This window comes from Ranitomeya variabilis, chromosome 4, assembly GCF_051348905.1.
Source record: "Ranitomeya variabilis isolate aRanVar5 chromosome 4, aRanVar5.hap1, whole genome shotgun sequence".
Taxonomy (NCBI): Eukaryota; Metazoa; Chordata; class Amphibia; order Anura; family Dendrobatidae; genus Ranitomeya; species Ranitomeya variabilis.
The window spans coordinates 469,339,118-469,358,599 of record NC_135235.1 but is presented as its reverse complement, the minus strand read 5'-3'; the positions used below and the strand labels follow the sequence as shown (position 1 = coordinate 469,358,599).

At 45.0% G+C, this 19,482-nt stretch overlaps 1 protein-coding gene across 2 annotated transcripts in view; it reads left to right on the top strand.

Annotated features, from left to right (window-relative positions):
- SLC16A5 (solute carrier family 16 member 5) overlaps nt 1-19,482 on the top strand; it is a 127,189-nt gene that overhangs the window by 55,138 nt on the left and 52,569 nt on the right. Inside the window, exons 1-2 of one of the 2 annotated variants that reach the window (XM_077251737.1) lie at nt 14,000-14,049; nt 17,018-17,234. In XM_077251737.1, the coding sequence (XP_077107852.1) occupies nt 17,048-17,234 (187 nt within the window). In that variant the 5' untranslated portion in view covers nt 14,000-14,049; nt 17,018-17,047. Of the gene's footprint in view, nt 1-13,999; nt 14,050-17,017; nt 17,235-19,482 lie in introns of those variants that run through there. The other variant, XM_077251736.1, reaches the window with a different exon arrangement.

The window sequence follows — 19,482 nt, the reverse complement described above, 5'->3', positions numbered from 1 at the left end:
ACATGTACAGGCATTGCCCCACTTAGGTCATGTTTCTGTAGAAATCGCAGGAACGCGGGATGTCATCACGGACAGGAGGCAGATCAAGAGTTAACAGTTTTATTTAACAATAAAAACACTCCACACAGGGAGTTATAGATGGCAGGGTAGTGATAGGAAATAGGGCAGAACTGGGGGAGTGACAGGTTAGGACAGGGATGAATAATATTTCAGTGTCTAAAGAGGAGAAACTTATCAGATTGTAGTCTTCTTGTGTGCGGCGTCTCAGGGTTCCAACGGTGGCACCGACAACAGCGGCACGTGATGTCTCGATCTAGTCTTTGAGGAGAGAGTAACTTTCCCGTGCCCATGTGTGTCTGGCACGATACTGAGTCAAACGTATGAATCCGCCGGAACGAGAATTCGCTCCACGGTGTACACTGATCGTGGGTAACAGCACACGGGCCTAGATGCCTGTCTCTCACGGAGTCGCACACCCGGGGCAGTCTCCGATGTCAAGTCTGAGTCACCTCCAGGTGGGGGATTGACGGTTAGTTGTCCACCAGCGGGGGAACTGTATGCATGGATGCTGTTGAGTCAGTCTGTACATATGGATAGCTGTGCGGTGTCAGCGGACACAGCACCCGACTCACCACTCTGCTTTCCCGCCTGGGCTCTGTCTCTTCTCCTGCGCCCAGCACTATTTATCTCTGCCCCGCCTACTACAGTCACGTGCAAGGGCTCGTCCTGGAAAGAATGTCTTCCCCCCCCTGTAACATAAGTGACAGCCCCGACAGTTCCGGAGCCAGGGTGAGAAAGGTACCCCCATTCTGGTTATTCCTAATACATTTCCACAATGAGTTATTGGTGAGTTTTGATGTTTGAGATTTTCTGCACCTATTAACCCTGCATCAGGTGCAATAGGGCTGACAGGCACAGCTCACACATTTTAATTTCCCCCTCCTCTCCAGGGCAACAGGCATTCCCACCCCTCCCAAAACATTCCAGTTGGCATGAACATAGAGGCACACAGCTGAGTAGGTAATCTGAGGAGGAAGACGAGGAGGTTACGTGCAATAATTTGACTACTACATGTATGAACCTTCACATGCGCAATCAACATGCTTCACTGTCTTAACCCCTTAGTGACAGAGCCAATTTGGTACTTAATGACCGAGCCAATTTTTACAATTCTGACCAGTGTCACTTTATGAGGTTATAACTCTGGAACGCTTTATCGGATCCCGCTGATTCTGAGATTGTTTTTTCGTGACATGTTGTACTTCAAGTTAGTGGTAACATTTCTTCGATATTACTTGCGATTATTTATGAAAAAAATGGAAATATGGCGAAAATTTTTAAAATTTTGCAATTTTCAAACTTTGTATTTTTATGCCCTTAAATCAGAGAGATATGTCACAAAAAATAGTTAATAAATAACATTTCTCACATGTCTACTTTACATCAGCACAATTTTGGAAACAATTTTTTTTTTTGTTAGGGAGTTATAAGGGTTAAAAGTTGACCAGCAATTTCTCATTTTTACAACACCATGTTTTTTTTAGGGACCACATCACCTTTGAAGTGATTTTGAGGGGTCTATATGATAGAAAATAACCAAGTGTGACACCATTCTAAAAACTGCACCCCTCAAGCTGCTCAAAACCACATTCAAGAAGTTTATTAACCCTTTACGTACTTCACAGGAACTAAAACAATGTGGAAGAAAAAAATTAACATTTTACTTTTTTTTGCAAACATTTTACTTCAGAACCATTTTTTTTAATTTTCACAAGTGTAAAAACAGAAATTTAACCACAAATTTTGTTGTGCAATTTTTCCTGAGTACGCCGATACCCCATATGTGGAGGTAAACCACTGTTTGGGCGCACCGCAGAGCTTGGAAGTGAAGGAGCACCGTTTGACTGTTTCAATGCAGAATTGGCTGGAATTGAGATCGGACGCCATGTCGCGTTTGGAGAGCCCCTAATGTGCCTAAACAGTGGAAACCCCCCACAAGTGACACCATTTTGGAAACTAGACCCCCCAAGGAACTTATCTAGATGTGTGGTGAGCACTTTGAACCCCCAAGTGCTTCACAGAAGTTTATAACGTAGAGCCGTGAAAATAAAAAATCGCATTTGTTTTCACAAAAATGATTTTTTCGCCCACAAATTCTTATTTTCACAAGGGTAACAGGAGAAATTAGACCACAAAAGTTGTTGTGCAATTTCTCCTGAGTACGTCGATACCCCATATGTGGAGGTAAACCACTGTTTGGGCGCACCGCAGAGCTTGGAAGTGAAGGAGCACCGTTTGACTTTTTCAATGCAGAATTGGCTGGAATTGAGATCGGATGCCATGTCGCGTTTGGAGAGTCCCTGATGTGCCTAAACAGTGGAAACCCCCCACAAGTGATACCATTTTGGAAACTAGACCCCCCAAGGAACTTATCTAGATGTGTGGTGAGCACTTTGAACCCCCAAGTGCTTCACAGAAGTTTATAACGTAGAGCCGTGAAAATAAAAAATCTCATTTTTTCTACAAAAATGATCTTTTTGCCCCCAAATTTTTATTTTCACAAGGGTAACAGGAGAAATTAGACCACAAAAGTTGTTGTGCAATTTCTCCTGAGTACGTCGATACCCCATATGTGGAGGTAAACCACTGTTTGGGCGCACCGCAGAGCTTGGAAGTGAAGGAGCACCGTTTGACTTTTTCAATGCAGAATTGGCTGGAATTGAGATCGGATGCCATGTCGCGTTTGGAGAGTCCCTGATGTGCCTAAACAGTGGAAACCCCCCACAAGTGATACCATTTTGGAAACTAGACCCCCCAAGGAACTTATCTAGATGTGTGGTGAGCACTTTGAACCCCCAAGTGCTTCACAGAAGTTTATAACGTAGAGCCGTGAAAATAAAAAATCTCATTTTTTCTACAAAAATGATCTTTTTGCCCCCAAATTTTTATTTTCACAAGGGTAACAGGAGAAATTAGACCACAAAAGTTGTTGTGCAATTTCTCCTGAGTACGTCGATACCCCATATATGGGGGTAAACCACTGTTTGGGCGCACCGCAGAGCTTGGAAGAGAAGGAGTGTCGTTTTACTTTTTCAATGTAGAATTGGCTGGAATTGAGATCGGACGCCATGTCACGTTTGGAGAGCCGCTGATGTGCCTAAACAGTAGAGACCCCCCACATATGACACCATTTTGGAAACTAGACCCCTTAAGGAACTTATCTAGATGTGTGGTGAGCACTTTAAACCCCCAGGTGCTTCACAGAAGTTTATAACGTAGAGCCGTGAAAATAAAAAAATCGCATTTTTTCTACAAAAATGATCTTTTTGCCTCCAAATTTTTATTTTACCAAGGGTAACAGGAGAAAATGGACCCCAGAAGCTGTTGTACAATTTGTCTTGAGTACGCCGACACCCCATATGTGGGGGTAAACCACTGTTTGGGCGCATGGCTGAGCTCGGAAGCAAAGGAGCGCCATTTGACTTTTCAATGCAAAATTGACTGGAATTGAGATCGGACGCCATGTCGCGTTTGGAGAGCCCCTGATGTGCCTAAACAGCAGAAACCCCCCAAAAGTGACCCCATTTTGGAAACTAGACCCCCCATGGAACTTATCTAGATGTGTAGTGAGAACTTTGAATGCCCAAGTGCATCACAGAAGTTTATAATGCAGAGTCGTGAAAATAAAAAATATATATTTTTTAACAATAAAGATTTTTTAGCCCCCAAGTTTTTATTTTCACAAGGGTAACAAGAGAAATTGGACCCCAAAAGTTGTTGTCCAATTTGTCCTGAGTATGCTGGTACCCCATATGTGGGGGTAAACCACTGTTTGGGCGCATGGCAGAGCTCGGAAGGGAAGGAGTGCCATTTTGGAATGCAGACTTTGATAGAATTGTCTGCGGGCGTTATGTTGCCTTTGCAGACCCCTAATGTACCTAAACAGTAGAAACCCCCAACAAGTGACCCCATTTTGGAAAATAGACCCCCCAAGGAACTTATCTAGATATGTGGTGAGAACTTTGAATGCCCAAGTGCTTCACAGAAGTTTATAATGCAGAGTAGTGAAAATAAAAAATATTTTTTTTCCCACAAAAAAGATTTTTTTAGCCCCCAAATTTTTATTTTCACAAGGGTAACAAGAGAAATTGGACCCCAAAAGTTGTTGTCCAATTTGTCCTGAGTATGCTGGTACCCCATATGTGGGGGTAAACCACTGTTTGGGCGCACGGCAGAGCTCGGAAGGGAAGGAGCGCCATTTTGCAATGCAGACTTTGATAGAATTGTCTGCGGGCGTTATGTTGCGTTTGCAGACCCCTAATGTACCTAAACAGTAGAAACCCCCACAAGTGACCAAATTTTGGAAACTAGACCCCCTAAGGAACTTATCTAGATATGTGGTGAGAACTTTGAAAGCTCAAGTGCTTCACAGAAATTTATAATGCAGAGTAGTGAAAATAAAAAAATATATTTTTTTCCAACAAAAAAGATTTTTAGCCCCCAAGTTTTTATTTTCACAAGGGTAACAGGAGAAATTGGACCCCAAAAGTTGTTGTCCAATTTATCCCGAGTACGCTGATGCCCCATATGTGGGGGTAAACCACTGTTTGGGCGCACGGCAGAGCTCAGAAGGGAGGGAGTACCATTTGACTTTTTTAGCGCAAAATTGGCTGTCGTGTTTGGAGACCCCCTGATGTACCTAAACAGTGGAAACCCCCCAATTCTAACTCCAACCCTAACCCCAACACAGCCCTAACCCTAATCTCAACCCGATCCATAATCCTAATCACAACCCTAACGATAATCACAACCCTAACCCCAAAACAGCCCTAATCTCAACCCTAACCATAACCCTAATCAAAACCCTAAATCCAACACACCCCTAACCCTAATCCTAACCCTAATCCCAACCCTAATCCCAAACGTAACACTAATCCCAACCCTAATCCAAACCCTAACCCTAATCCCAACTCTAACCCTAACTTTAGCCCCAACCCTAACTTTAGCCCCAACCCTAACCATAACTTTAGCCCCCGTCGTCACAAAAAAAGTTCAATGTAACCTTTTTTTTGTACGTCGCGTCCGCCATTTCCGCGGATGCGTGGCCGTAACTCTGCCCTCTCCTCCCCAGGACATAGACTGGGCAGCGGATGCGTTGAAAAACTGCATCCGCTGCCCACGTTGTGCACAATTTTCACAACGTGCGTCGGTACATCGGGCCGACGCATTGCGACCGCCCCGTACCGACGCAAGTGTGAAAGAAGCCTTAGGCTACTTTCAGACATAGCGCATTTTTGAGCGCTATTTTGCGGGCGCTTTTCAAAAATGCGCAATGTCATTTTCGTCTGCCGGCAAAGTGAATGAGAAATTCACTTTGCCGTTCAGACACACCGCAAAAAAACGCGGCGCTTTTGTCTGCAAACACGCCGGCGTAAAAAGAATTGACATGTCAATTCTTTACGCAGCGGCGTGTCTGCGTATCCCCCTAGGGCCCCATATTACCTTCCACACACAGCGCCTTTGTCCTGGGTGTCGGCGTCTTTGTACGGAGGGGTTGACACCCAGGACCGGACGTGACGTCGGACAGGAAGAGGGAAGCCCCCGCCCCCCAGTGAAGCAGCATGGAGTCCTTCTGTGTGTGCGTGTGTGTGCGTGTGTGTGCGTGTGTGTGTCCCCATGCGACGCTAGTGCCACCATTGTGCTAAGTCGCCGTATGGGACTACTACTCCCATCCGGTATTAGGATGGGAGAGTTGTCCCTGTGTCCGGCGACTTAGCACAATTGTAAAGTTACACAAAACACCTACACACAATACACATACATGACACACAGTACATACAACATATAACACAGAGTATATACTCACCAACAGCACACTTGTAGGCGAAGCCCTCGATCCTCCAGGAAAAAATCCAAAAATAATAAACCAAATTCATACTCCCTGTCCGCAGAATCCATAAAACGAGTGTCCCACGCCGATCGGCTGCTCTCCGGCGATACACTGCCAGGAGCGAAGCTCCTGGCAGTGTATCGCGTACTGTTCCGGAGTTCAATGACTCCGGCGTCTCGGTTAACAGCAGTACAGCTGCGTTGAACTTTCCCACGCAGCACTGCCGTTAAGCGAGAGTGCCGGGGTCAATGACCGCCGGTAAACTCGCTCGCGCATGCGCAGTGACACACCGACAGGAACTATGGCTCCTGTCAGTGTGTTGCTGCAGCCGTGGAGAGCAGACATATCTCTGGATGTGTCTGTTCTCCATGGAAAATCTTGATACGTGGCACTTAAATATGTGGCAATTAAATACGTGACACGTGGCACTTATACGTGATACGTGTCACTTAAATACGTGGCACTGAAATACGTGGCACGTGGCACTTTGATACGTGGCACGTGGCACTTTGATACGTGGCACGTGGCACTTTGATACGTGGCACTGAAATATGTGGCACGTGGCACTTTGATACGTGGCACGTGTCACTTAAATACGTGGCACGTGGCACTGAAAGATGTGGCACGTGGCACTTTGATACGTGGCACGTGGATACGTGGCACGTGGCACTGAAATATGTGGCACGTGGCACTTTGATACGTGGCACGTGGCACTTTGATACGTGGCACGTGGCACTGAAATATGTGGCACGTGGCACTTTGATACGTGGCACGTGGCACTTTGATACGTGGCATGTGGCACTTTGATACGTGGCACGTGGCACTTTGATACGTGGCACTGAAATATGTGGCACGTGGCACTTTGATACGTGGCACGTGTCACTTAAATACGTGGCACGTGGCACTGAAATATGTGGGACACGTCGCACAAAAAAGTTACATGTAGTTTTTTTTGTGTCGACGGTCCGCCGAAGCACGACGCATCCGTCGCACGACGGATGCGACATGTGGCAATCCGTCGCAATGCGTCGCTAATGCAAGCCAATGGAGAAAAAACGCATCCTGCAAGCACTTTTGCAGGATGCGTTTTTTCTCCAACGACGCATTGCGACGGAAGCCAAAAAACGCTAGTGTGAAAGTAGCCTAACCCTAACCCTAGCCCTAACCCTAAATTTAGCCCCAACCCTAACCCTAACCCTAACCCTAACTCTAACCCTAACCCTAACCCTAATTTTAGCCCCAACTTGTCTTCTCCTGCCGGCCGGCAGATGGCAGCAGATGGCGGGCGCACTGCGCATGCGCCCGCCATGATGAAAAAGCCGGCTGGCAGGAGAAGACAGAAGAGGACCCAGGGACCCCGGGTGAGTATGTTAGGGTCCCCGAATCCCCCTATTTCTCTGTCCTCTGATGTGCGATCACATCAGAGGACAGAGAAATAACTGATCGCTTTTTTTTTTTTTTTTTTTTTGCGGTCGCCGGTAAACTGTTAATTACCGGCGATCGCAAAGCAGGGGTCGGTGCAAATCGACCCCGATCATGTTCTTTGGGGTCTCGGCTACCCCCGGCAGCCGAGACCCCAAAGAACATCCGGGTGCCGGGCGGCGGGCGCACTGCGCGTGCGCCCGCCATTTTTTCCCGGAAAAAAGATGGCGGCGCCCATGGGGAGACACGAGGAGCACCGGGGGAGGTAGGTAAGTATTGGGGGGCTATTGGGGGCCATCGGGGACCACATTTCTCTGTCCTCCGATGTGCGATCACATCGGAGGACAGAGAAATTAAACGGCAAATCGCGTTTTTTTTTTTTTTGTTGCGACCGCCGGTAAACGGTTAATTACCGGCGATCGCAACTCGGGGGTCGGTAAAAACCCCCCGAATCATGTTCTCTGGGGTCTCGGCTACCCTCGGCAACCGAGACCCCAGAGAAAATCCGACTCTGGGGGGCGCTATTCACTTTTTCCACAGCGCCGTTAATTAACGGCGCTGTGGTTTAAGTACCCTTAGCGGCCGCCGTTAAAAGGCGTATCGGCGGTCGTTAAGGGGTTAATCACACTGCGCAAAAATGCACAACAGAGGACCTCAACAACCATCAGCCGCCCCATCAATCACATCTGCTGCTTCTTCCTCCTCCTCTGTTACCGTGCCAACTATTGAGATGCAGGTCTTCGACCGCAGAACCTCAGGTTCTTTACCCGCTCCAGTCACGCTGACTGAGAGCCCGCCGTCAGCTGTAACGGAAGTGGACATGCCTGATATTTTTTAACTGATCTCAGAGAACGAGCACACCACAAGTTTCTCAATCCACCATAACATCTCCGCCTGCACCTCTCTCACGGTCCAGCAGTTTGTCTGGTTCACCGTACTCCACCCTCTCTCAGCACTGCAGCCAGCCCATGGTTCTGCAGATGTGGTCACGTAAATGGTGGTCATGACAAAGCTAAGAGGTTGAACTCCACCATCTCCAATCTGTTGGCCACGGAAATGCTGCCTTTCCGCCTGGTAGATATAGATGGTTTCCAAAAGCTGATGGCCGTCGCAATCACCCAGTACAAATTGCCCAGTTGCCATTACTTTTCTAAGAAAGCTGTGCCTGCGCTACACCAGCATGTCACAGACATGCCGTTCGTTGACTAAATCTCTGTCTGCCAGGATGCATTTCACCAGACACTTGGATGAGTAAGCATGGCCAAGGGCGTTACATCTCGCTGGGTGACTCTGGTGGCTGTGGGAACAGGCACTGCTCCACAAGTCTTGGAATCCCAAAGGCTTGCAGGACAAGCCTCTACATTTAACACTTCCTCCACTGCTTCTGCCTCCTCTATCTCCTCTAGGGCCTCCACCTGAGCTCTCAACCTCTGCCTTAACAAGACACGCGTTCCAACAGTGCAGAGCAAATACCCACCACCTCCATACTGCACAGCCAGGGCTCACCGCAATCAGGCAGTATTAAAATTGATATGCCTTGGAGATAGTAGTCATATGGCTGAAGAGATGTGGACAGCTCTCCAGGCTGAGTTTGAGTAATGGCTGTCTCCGCTGAACCTGCATCCAGGAAAGGCCGTGTCCGATAACAGTGCGAACCTGGTGGTGGCCCTATGGCAAGGCAAGCTCACACACGTGCCTTGCATGGCTTATGTCCTCAACCTGGTGGTACAGCATCTTCTCTGCTACTATCCTGGCCTGGGTGAGCTGCCCCAGAAAGCACATAAGATGTGTGCTCATTTCCTTCATTCATACCCCTCTGGTCATCGGCTTGCATCGATGCAGAGGTCTTTGTCCATGCCAGTTAACAGGTTGATATGCGATGTGCCGACATGGTGGAATTCCACCATGCACATGTTGGAGCGATTATGGCAGGAGCAACAAGCCCTGACACAGTATGTCATGTCGTATTGCCTGGGCCAACGCAGTACAGACGTGTCGCATATCACGTTTACAGAGTGGGCACAGATTAAGGACCTCTGCACCCTTCTGCACAGTTTTTAAATGGCTACTAAGATGGTTAGCGTTGACTCCACCATCATCAGCATCACTATTCCGGTTATGTATATGCTGGAGCAGACTTTGAGGTGTTTGTATGTGGTATCAGGGTTCACAGCAAAGGAGGCCTACACCAATCCTTCACCCACGTCATCTTACTGTGATGTTCAATTGAAATCTGCAAATACTGTCCCAGACCCCGATACCTCATGCCTGGCTGATTGCTGAAGTGCCATGCTACAATTAGTACTGCGGGTGAACTGAGGCCACTTTCCAGGTGTCTTCCCCTAATTTGATGTGTTTTGGCAACATTAGGGGCCGTTATAAGGTGTTGTGCATGCGTTTGTTTTTGCTTCCCATTGACCTGAATGGCTTTCAGTTATGTTCGGCGAATATTCGAAAAATTAATTGGCGAATATTGCAAATTTGGCGATCGTAATCCGAACCGAATATTAAAATATTTGCTCATCTCTAATAGGGATCATACATCCTGATCCATTAGATCTGATATCGTTACCCTACTATATTTAGGTTCATAACTATTTATCATTTTCTAATTTCACTCATCACACATTGTTATGCTGGTTAAAAACACGCAGCCATTGGTCTCCCCAACATGTTTCGCCTAATGGATCAGAATGTATGATCCCTATGAGGATAAATTACTACCAGCTGGGGATCTACCTGAATGTTTGCACTAAAAGAGATGTGACTGGCATGTGTGCTCTTGATAACAAATGATATAATAGTTGCGGATCTGACATATGATCTGAAAATAGGCTCCTGGCTGTTAATCGGGTTACGTGATTATAACACAGCATTAGTAGTCACATGACTCTGCAGCTCTGTGACCAAAGCAGACTTTATTATATACGTCTGCAAGTCTAATACTAGTGGAGAATCTAGACTGGTGATTCTCCAGCAATAATCTGACCGCTAGTCAAGATTATTATTATTATTATTTTAGTGCCATTTATTCCATGGCGCTTTACATGTGAGAAGGGGTATACATAATAAAAAAAACAAGTACAATAATCGAAATCAATACAAGTCACGATTGGTACAGGAGGAGCAAGGACCCTGCCTGCGAGGGCTCATAATCTACAAGGGATGGGTGAGGATACAATAGGTGAGGGCAGAGCTGCTCGTGCAGCGGTTTGGTGAATCAGTGGTTACTGCAGTTGTAGGCTTGTCGGAAGAGGTAGGTCTTCAGGTTCCTTTTGAAGGTTTCCACAGTAGGCGAGAGTCTGAAATGTTGGGGTAGAGAGTTTGAGAGGAGAGGGGATGCATGGGAGAAAGCTTGTATGCGATTGTGGAAAGAGGAGATAAGAGGAGAGTAGAGTAGGAGATCTTGTGAGGATTGGAGGTTGCGTGCTGGTCAGTAACGGGAGACGAGGCCTCAGATGTGTTGAGGAGACAGGTTGTGGATGGCTTTGTATGCCATGGTTAGGGTTTTGAACTGGAGTCTCTGGGTAATGGGGAGCCAGTGAAGGGATTAACAGAGAGGAGAGGCTGGGAAATAGCAGGGGGATATGTGGATTAGTCGGGCAGCAGAATTTAGGATAGATTGGAGGGGCGCGAAAGTGTTAGAGGGGAGGTCACAGGGCAGGAGGTTACAGTAGTCAAGGCGGGAGATGATGAGGGCATGCACTAAACTTTTTTCAGATTATAGGTTGAGGAATGTACAGATCCAGGAGATGTTTCTGAGTTGAAGTCGGCAGGAAGTGGAAAGGGGTTGGATATGTGGTTTGAAGGCGAGATAAGAGTCAAGGATTACCCTGAGGCATCGAGCTTGTGGGACTGGGAAGAGTGGGCAGCCATTTACTTTAATGGATAGGTTTGTTGCGAGAGTCGAGTGAGACGGGGGAAAGATGACGAATTCTGTTTTGTCCATGTTAAGTTTTAGAAATCTAGCGGAGAAGGATGAAATAGCAGACAGACATTGTGGGATTCTGGTTAATAAGGAGGTGATATCTGGTCCAGAGAGGTAGATCTGTGTGTCATCAGCATAGAGATGATACTGCAATCCGTGATATTCTATGAGCTGTCCCAGTCCAAAGGTGTAAATGGAGAAGAGCAGGGGCCCTAAGACTGAACCTTGCAGGACTCTGACAAATAGGGGGTGAGGAGAGGAGGTGGTATGCGAGTGGAAGACACTGAATGTCCGGTCTTTTAGGTATGATGAGATCCAAGATAGAGCCAAGTCTGTAATGTCAAGAGATGAGAGGGTCTGTAGTAATAGGGAGTGGTCCACTGTGTCAAAGGCAGAAGACAGGTCCAGGAAAAGGAGGACAGAGTAGTTTCGCTTTGCTTTGGCAGTCAGCAGGAAATTGGTGACTTTAGTTAGGGCAGTTTCAGTAGAGAGATGTGATCAGAAGCCAGATTGTAAGCTGTCAAAGAGGGAGCAGGAAGAGAGGTGGGAGGACAGTTCGAAATTGACATGTTGTTCCATTAGTTTTGAGGCAAGGGGAGAAGTGATATGGGGCGATAGCTAGATACAGAAGATGGGTTAAGAGAGGGCATTTTGAGGATAGGTGTGATTGAGGCATGTTTGAAACATGAGGAGAAAACACCAGTTGTTATTGATAGGTTGAGATGGGTGAGGCTATGTGCACACTTTGAGGGGTCCTCTGCGGGTTCTCCCGCAGCGGATTTGATAAATCTGCAGGGCAAAACCGCTGCGGTTATCCCTGCAGATTTATCGCGGTTTGTTTTGCGGTTTCTGCTGCGGGTTTACTCCTATACTATTGATGCTGCATATGCAGCAATATGCAGCATCAATAGTAATGTTAAAAATAATAAAAAATGGTTTATACTCACCCTCTGACGTCCCGATCTCCTCGGCGCTGCACGCGGCGGTCTGGTTCCAAAGATGCTGTGCAAGAAGGACCTTAGTGACGTCACAGTCATGTGACCGCGACGTCACCGCAGGTCCTGCTCGCACAGCAACCCTGAGACCGGACGGCCGCGTGCAGCGCTGAGAGGTGAGTATATCATTATTTTTTATTTTAATTCTTTTTTTTTTTACACAAATATGGTTCCCAGGGCCTGGAGGAGAGTCTCCTCTCCTCCACCCCGGGTACCATATGCACATTATCCGCTTACTTCACGCATCGTGGGCACAGCCCCATGCGGGAAGTTAGCGGATCAATGCATTCCTATGTGTGCAGAATCGCAGCGATTCTGCACAAAGAAGTGACATGCTGCGGAATGTAAACCGCTGCGTTTCTGGCGGTTTTTCCCGCAGCATGTGCACAGCGGATTGCGGTTTCCATAGGGTTTACATGTAAATGTAAACGCTATGGAAACTGCTGCGGACCCGCAGCATCAAAATCGCCGCGGATCCGCGGTAAAACCCCTCAAAGTGTGAACATGGCCTTAGAGTTGGAATGAAGACTGTGGTGAGGTTTGGGATGAAGTGGGATGGGATCGGGTCAAGTGCACAGGTGGTGAGATGTGATCTCGAGAGTAGGGCGGAAAGTTGGTCTTCTATAATGGTGGAGAAGCTGGTTTTGGAGGAGAGCTGAGTAGATTGTACTGTGGAATTTGATTAGCGATAAAATCAGTTATATACCACTATTGCCAGTGAGCTATAATGTGTTTTATATAGATCCGAGTTTATTGATTATAAATAGTAACCTGCTTTATTTAGGTATATATAAATAAGAGTGTACCCAAGTGAGGCCTCTAATTCTTGTTGATATATAAGTTCAGAGATGGAGTGTTCTATTGACGTGTTTTGCATTAGTATATTAATTGACAATATAGCCTGGAGTGAAGGGACCCCTTTGGGTGAATAACTGAAGGGTAACACTGAAAGATTACAATATTGAAATACCGGGAGATTCCTGTGTTATCTTGATATATTTCCCCTCCATAATTAGAGCCAATAAGGGCAGTGCCATAAAAATAGGATCTATATGCATTTGCACTTTTGCCACTAAAATCACTTTTGTGGCACACTCATACACACATTAGTTTTGTAATTTTAAATGTGTGTTTCCTTTGCAAAATAATAAAAGTTATGTTTTATTTTAGGATCTTTAATAGGGATCTTTAGTTGCCCCTTTGGCAAATTGTGCGTTAATTTAAACCATATGCTGAATCCAGACAGTACTGTATATGGTTGAGATTTTTATAGATCCCATCTACTTTGCTGGAACTTGTAAAGCCATGTTCACCTGTTCAGTATTTGGTCAGTATTTTACCTCAGTATTTGTAAGCCAAAACCAGAAGTGGTGACGTGTTTCTATTATACTTTTCCTCTGATTGTCCCACTCCTGGTTTTGCCTTACAGATACTGAGGTAAAATACAGGCAGAATACTGAACGTGACCCATGAATCACCAAAAACTCGTCGTGGGCACACAGACTTATGCGTCCAGCCCTTCGATTAAATTACTGTTTACTGTCCAGTTGATTGCAGTGTGTGAGAGGCGATGCCCAGGGTGCCCCACCCTATACCCCATACAACTCAATGCATGCCTGTGTACGGTGCAGATGCTGTGTCACGATTACCTGACGTAAGGTGTCCCTGTGATGCAGGTGAAAGGGGAGGGAATGTCAGGCTAGGCTCCACAGGTGTGTCCTGGTGAGGGAGGAGAGCAGCTAGACTACAACTGTCACAGGTAAGAGAGAAGAGGAAGGCTGCAGACCTAAAGGTGGCCTAGGATGACGCGCCAGGTACTAATGCAGAAGTAACTGTGCGCATATAGTGGCTCCAGAAAGGAGAGTTTGTGTGTTGGGCTACAGAAGTGTGAGCAAGTCAGGACTGAGTGAGGGGAGAAGGCGACAGATCCAGTAGTAAGAACTCTGGGCATTTCTGATTGTTCACAGTGTAGTTTTTGAGAAGCTGTGTGAAAGGTAACTGTGATATCTAGGAGGAAGGAACAGAAAAGGGGATTTCACCTGTGGTTTATCATGGCTTATGTCAGCTGTTTCCATATACAGACTATCAGTATGTCACATCTTAGGTTTTACATATGTTCTGTTCTGTCTGCATGTTTATCTATGTGGTGCATTTAGGAGAGGTGGAATGGATAAGGGTACGTCTTTGCATGAATGATCCGTTGGTGTCGGTATACACGCAAGGATCAGCTATTTAGTTCAAACTACCTACCTAGCAGCATGCGGAGCTGAGGACCTACATAATGTTAACTGGCCAAGGCGACATCCATTAGACCTTTGAAGGCGGCCAGCTCTTTTTGTTTTGTGCTACGTTAACTCTTGTGTGGGACCAGACCATGCAAATACCACTTGTGCGGACATGACGTTGTTGCTGGTTTTCACATTGCCCTTCTTTGTAGGACTTTTGGTAGGTACACACCATTGTATGCTCAGCTCCTTGAGCCATGTTCCCATATAGTGGAGATGTTGTGTTTTGAAAACTTTGCAGCATTTAACAGTTTGAGCAAAGTGATAGTGATTTTATGAACTCGCACCTATTGTGCATTTGAAAATTTAACAGGCCTGGGCTTTATTTCCCTATAGACTTCTATGGGGAGCCTAGAAAAAAACCCCATAGAATTGCATTTGCATTTTTAAGTGCAGAATCGCAACAATTCTACACAAAAAAAAATGCATTAAAAGCTGGTTTAAATGAATAAAAAGAGAACTTGAATAAAGAAAAGCTATAAACAGAGCAGATTGGTATTGTATATTTTGGTGCAGACACACGTGGAAAATGCATGTCCATTTTTTTTTTGTTGTTTTCAAAATGTCATAGTCAAGTGCTGACTCGCTGGCCGCCTACCGTAGTTCATGATTGACAGGTGCCATTCTAGCAAGATAAATGCTATCTACTTCCATTGTCAGTGTTTTTAACATTCTGCCGTGTGTGTGTGTGTGTGTGTGTGATAAACTATATATACTACTGTGTGAAGATGTGCTTATTATAAGTGTGGTTCCGATATATCTTGTAAGGGCATACGAAATGCATGAAGTCTGATGCTTAGTCAATTAAATCATTGTGGGATTCTATCCTTGGCAAACATATCTTGTTTTTTTTATTATTCAAGTCTTTATGTTCTATTAGTTAAGATTGATGAGTTTTGTACTGCATTCAAGTGATCTGAATACAAATTGACAATATTATAGCGTACCATGACCTATGGCGCGGTCAGGCACTGCTGCTGTATGGATGTGTTATGCCTATGAGTTCCTTTCTTCGTAGACTGTTGTACATGCACCCGGCCTCACATCAGTTCACTCAGTCCCAGAGATGTTTGGCATACAGACAACACTGAAGAATATGGCTTCAAGCCCCTATGTTTTATGGCCACTGATATGAAAGCAAGTCATACAGAGCTCCTATGAAAAACTGCACCATGACCATGTATCATTTCCCATATGGAGATTAGCCAAATATCACATACTGTTGTACAAGTTTTCAATCTCCCTGGGAAACATAATCCTGTATTAGAACGTGGACCACAGTTTTTAAGCATATTAGTAGCGATTAATGAATCTGTGGAAATTCACTCAACTGGGATTTTGCAATGGTAATATTTCTTATAAAACGGATTAATGTTTCCTTTAACATAAATTTTATGTTAAAAACTCAAATAGTATTCCAGCCTCTTGTGCAGGAAAATTCACCTATCAGAGTAAGGCTTCGTTTGGATGGCCATGATTTTTCACGTATGCAATAAATGGTCCAAATGTTATCAATGATTTGAATTCGATTTTCATCAGTATTTGGTCAGTGAATTTTAACCATCGGTGTTTCATAAGTGATTCCCACATGAAAAAACAAATTGTACAGCTTCTCCAATGCATTGCAATATTAAACTTGATTAAAAATTGGATATATATCCTCGTTTTTGTTTTCTTGAAACACGTGACCAGCCCCATAGACTATAATGGGTACATGTTCGGTCCGTGAAAAATGGAGAGAGAACAACTATGTGAAAAAACGGACATCTGATTGAGACACCCCCCCCCCCCCCCTGTGTATGTTTAAACATGTTCCTTAAAAAAAATGGTATTGATATCATTAGTGTATCTGTTTTTACCATCCCTGTGTCATCAGTGTATCAGTTCTTACCATCAGTGTCACCACTGTTTTTGAAAGATGGCTAAAAAAATAAGTTACAAATCTTCTCCATATACTTTGCGGTGTTAGATGTGGACAGCACACGGATGCCATCCCGCTGCTGTTTTTCACGAACCCTTAGACTTATAATTTCCATTTTTATCCGTGCTGTCAGGAAAAAATGGCCATGTCGCTCTGTGAGTTTTGCAAGGAAACATTGTCTGTTAAAAAACCATGGACATGTGAACAGCCCCATAGATTATAATGATGAAAAAACAGAACAAGAATGTGCAATAATGACGTCTGAATGAGGCCTTACCTTGGAAAAGCTCATCCTCCCCTACCAGCATTCCTCACATTTCATGTAGATAGAACTACACGAGGCTCATTAGTCAGGAGTTCTTCTCATCTCTGATAATCTGATTTATATTACCAGTCCTTCTATTACTTTGTACAGACACTCTAGCAATGGACATTACATTTAATGCTTAATATCTCTAAATGGTCAACTATAGCAATTCTAGCCATTATGTTATTAAATGTGTGTGATTCTGAAAATGGCAACAAAGTGGCTTCACATCAAGTAAGAATTTACACACAATTCCTCTCATTGTGCAGATTACACCATAGGAAGCCGGCTGTGTCAGAATGGAGACCCCTGATGGGCCATGGGCGTGGGGGGTGCTTGTTGCTGCAATGTTAATCCACGGAATGACACTCGGATTTCCTTCCTCCATTGGAGTGTTTTATACGGACCTCCAGAACTCCTTCCAGGCATCAAACACCGAGATATCCTGGTTCCCCTCAATTATGATGGCTGTGCTGCATGCAGGAGGTTTGTATAAAAAAACCTCTTTCCTTATGTCATAATATTAAGAGAATATATTGACTTTATGCCATAGTAACCAATCTAGTTGTTACATGAGCAATACCTGGTGTTAATCATTTAAAGGAGGGTTCTGATTTGATGTTGTTTGCCCATGTGAATGCTGGAAGTACTCTGCTTTCTCAAGCAGTCCTGTAAAATATGGACAATAGAGGATAATTTACTTACTAGGCAATTACCCTCTAATATACATTGTTTCAAATCCCCTCATTTTCGAGATCTCTCTGGGGTAAGTGAATGAAAACTCTTCCATACATTGAGGCTGATACCCTTATCTGCTGCTCACACAGGTGAACCATGTAGCTATGTGAGCAGGGGCAGGATATACAGGCTTTCAGCCTTTGAGTGTATCAAACAATGGTTCTGGCCACAAACTACAAGCTCCGATCTTGAAAATGATAAGCAAATGCAATCCAAGTAAAAGGAGTACCTTTTTATTAGATATTACGGTATTTGTTTTGCACTTGCATAATATAGACCTAGGTTTAGACTGTTGTCCCTGTTAAAAAAAAAAAAAAAAAAAGTTTTTGTCCTGCCTGCGAAGTACATATGGTCTTGTTATGGTATTCTATTCCTAAACTCAACTACTAAAGATATATGATTACCGTCCTCTACCTTGGGTGAACGCTTTTGAGTCTTGTAAAGTTTTCTGTCCCTTAGAAATGATTGGCATCATAGACTTGGTAACATGAGCTGAATGCCTGCACCCATGTCTATATTTATAATCCGCATGCTGGGCACCTAAGGCTATGTGCACACGATGCGGATTTTGCTGCGGGTCCGCAGCAGTTTCCCATGAGTTTACAGTACAATGAAAACCTATGGGAAACCGAAAACGCTGTGCCCATGCTGCGGAAAAAAACACGCGGAACCGCAACCCAGGTCACCCGCTATCTCCAAACAACCCGCATTACCACTTTGGATCTGCTAACCAGTGGAGCTGCAGCAGGTGGACCCTGTTTAATATCATTTAAGTGTTGTCTCCTACGTCCCCACCAAGTGAGCGGACCCACCTCTTATCACTACCTTAATCTGGATAACTCCCTATTGTGCTTTCTTTGTTCCTTGTTTTAACAGCATTCAGAGATTTGCCTGTAGAATCTAGTATTCTGGAGGCAATTTCTTGACTTCTACGAGAGAGTGTGCTAGTCATGATCCGAGATCTTTGCAGTGGTCATTGTGCAGGGTGGGGGATGAGGGGAGCTGTCACAATCGCATATTGTAAATAGTTTCTTTTTGCCGATGACAATATTTTTATATACATGGTGACATGGAAAATTAGAATGGGGGGGAAAAAACATAAAGGAGAAAAAATTCATATAGAAACAGGATTTAAAGTGTACATTTTCAGACAATACATTCAACTTGAGTTTAAAATGTATTGTTTTGCTTTAAAAAAAAAAAAGTGGTGGGCAAATGGTTAAAGAGAAAAAAAAAATACCTAAGCACCAACAGGCAGGTAGTGATGAGCAACACATATGCGAGGATTGCCTAACAGACAGGTAATCCCCACGTGTTGTTGCTGTCTAACAGCCACAAAACATGCAGCCACAGGGACTCAAACATATTATTCGTGCACGCCTAAGATACTCAGATAAGACCCTAGCATGCTCAGATAACTATTCTTCATGCTTCTCCAGCACAAAGCGGTCACAGCAGGGGCGGACATATGATTGCTGCAGCCTGTTCAGGCGGCCCATAAGGTAAGGGGGCCCATTTTCATGTCCAAAGCAGCAAAAAGCTTCTGTTATAGCAGAACTATTGGACGCCAAAGGGCCGATGTACTTCTATTGCACAGGGGCTCCTTGTCTGTGTCCGTCACTGAGTCACAGACCGCTACTGATGACGATTTACCTTCCTCTGGTGACGTCACGGTGACAGAGTGGCAGCTTCTTTTCTGCTCTGTTGTTGACGGATCGGGACTGCTGATGTCATTCTGATAGAAGCTGAATCCCAGGTGCCTAAGAGGGGGTGCCGACTGTCAATCAGCAATGCATCAGCAGTTACGTCCCATATACAGAGCAAGGAGGAAAAGAAGCCACTGCTCTGTTGGTGTGATGTCAGCAGAGGCCGCTGAGTCGCCAGCTCTGTGACCACTTTGTGCCGGCGAAGAATGGCGCCGGGCACAACAGACAAAGTAGGTAGCAACTACCAGCCTTTTGGTGCTTAGGCATTTTTTTTTTTATATACAAAGTCC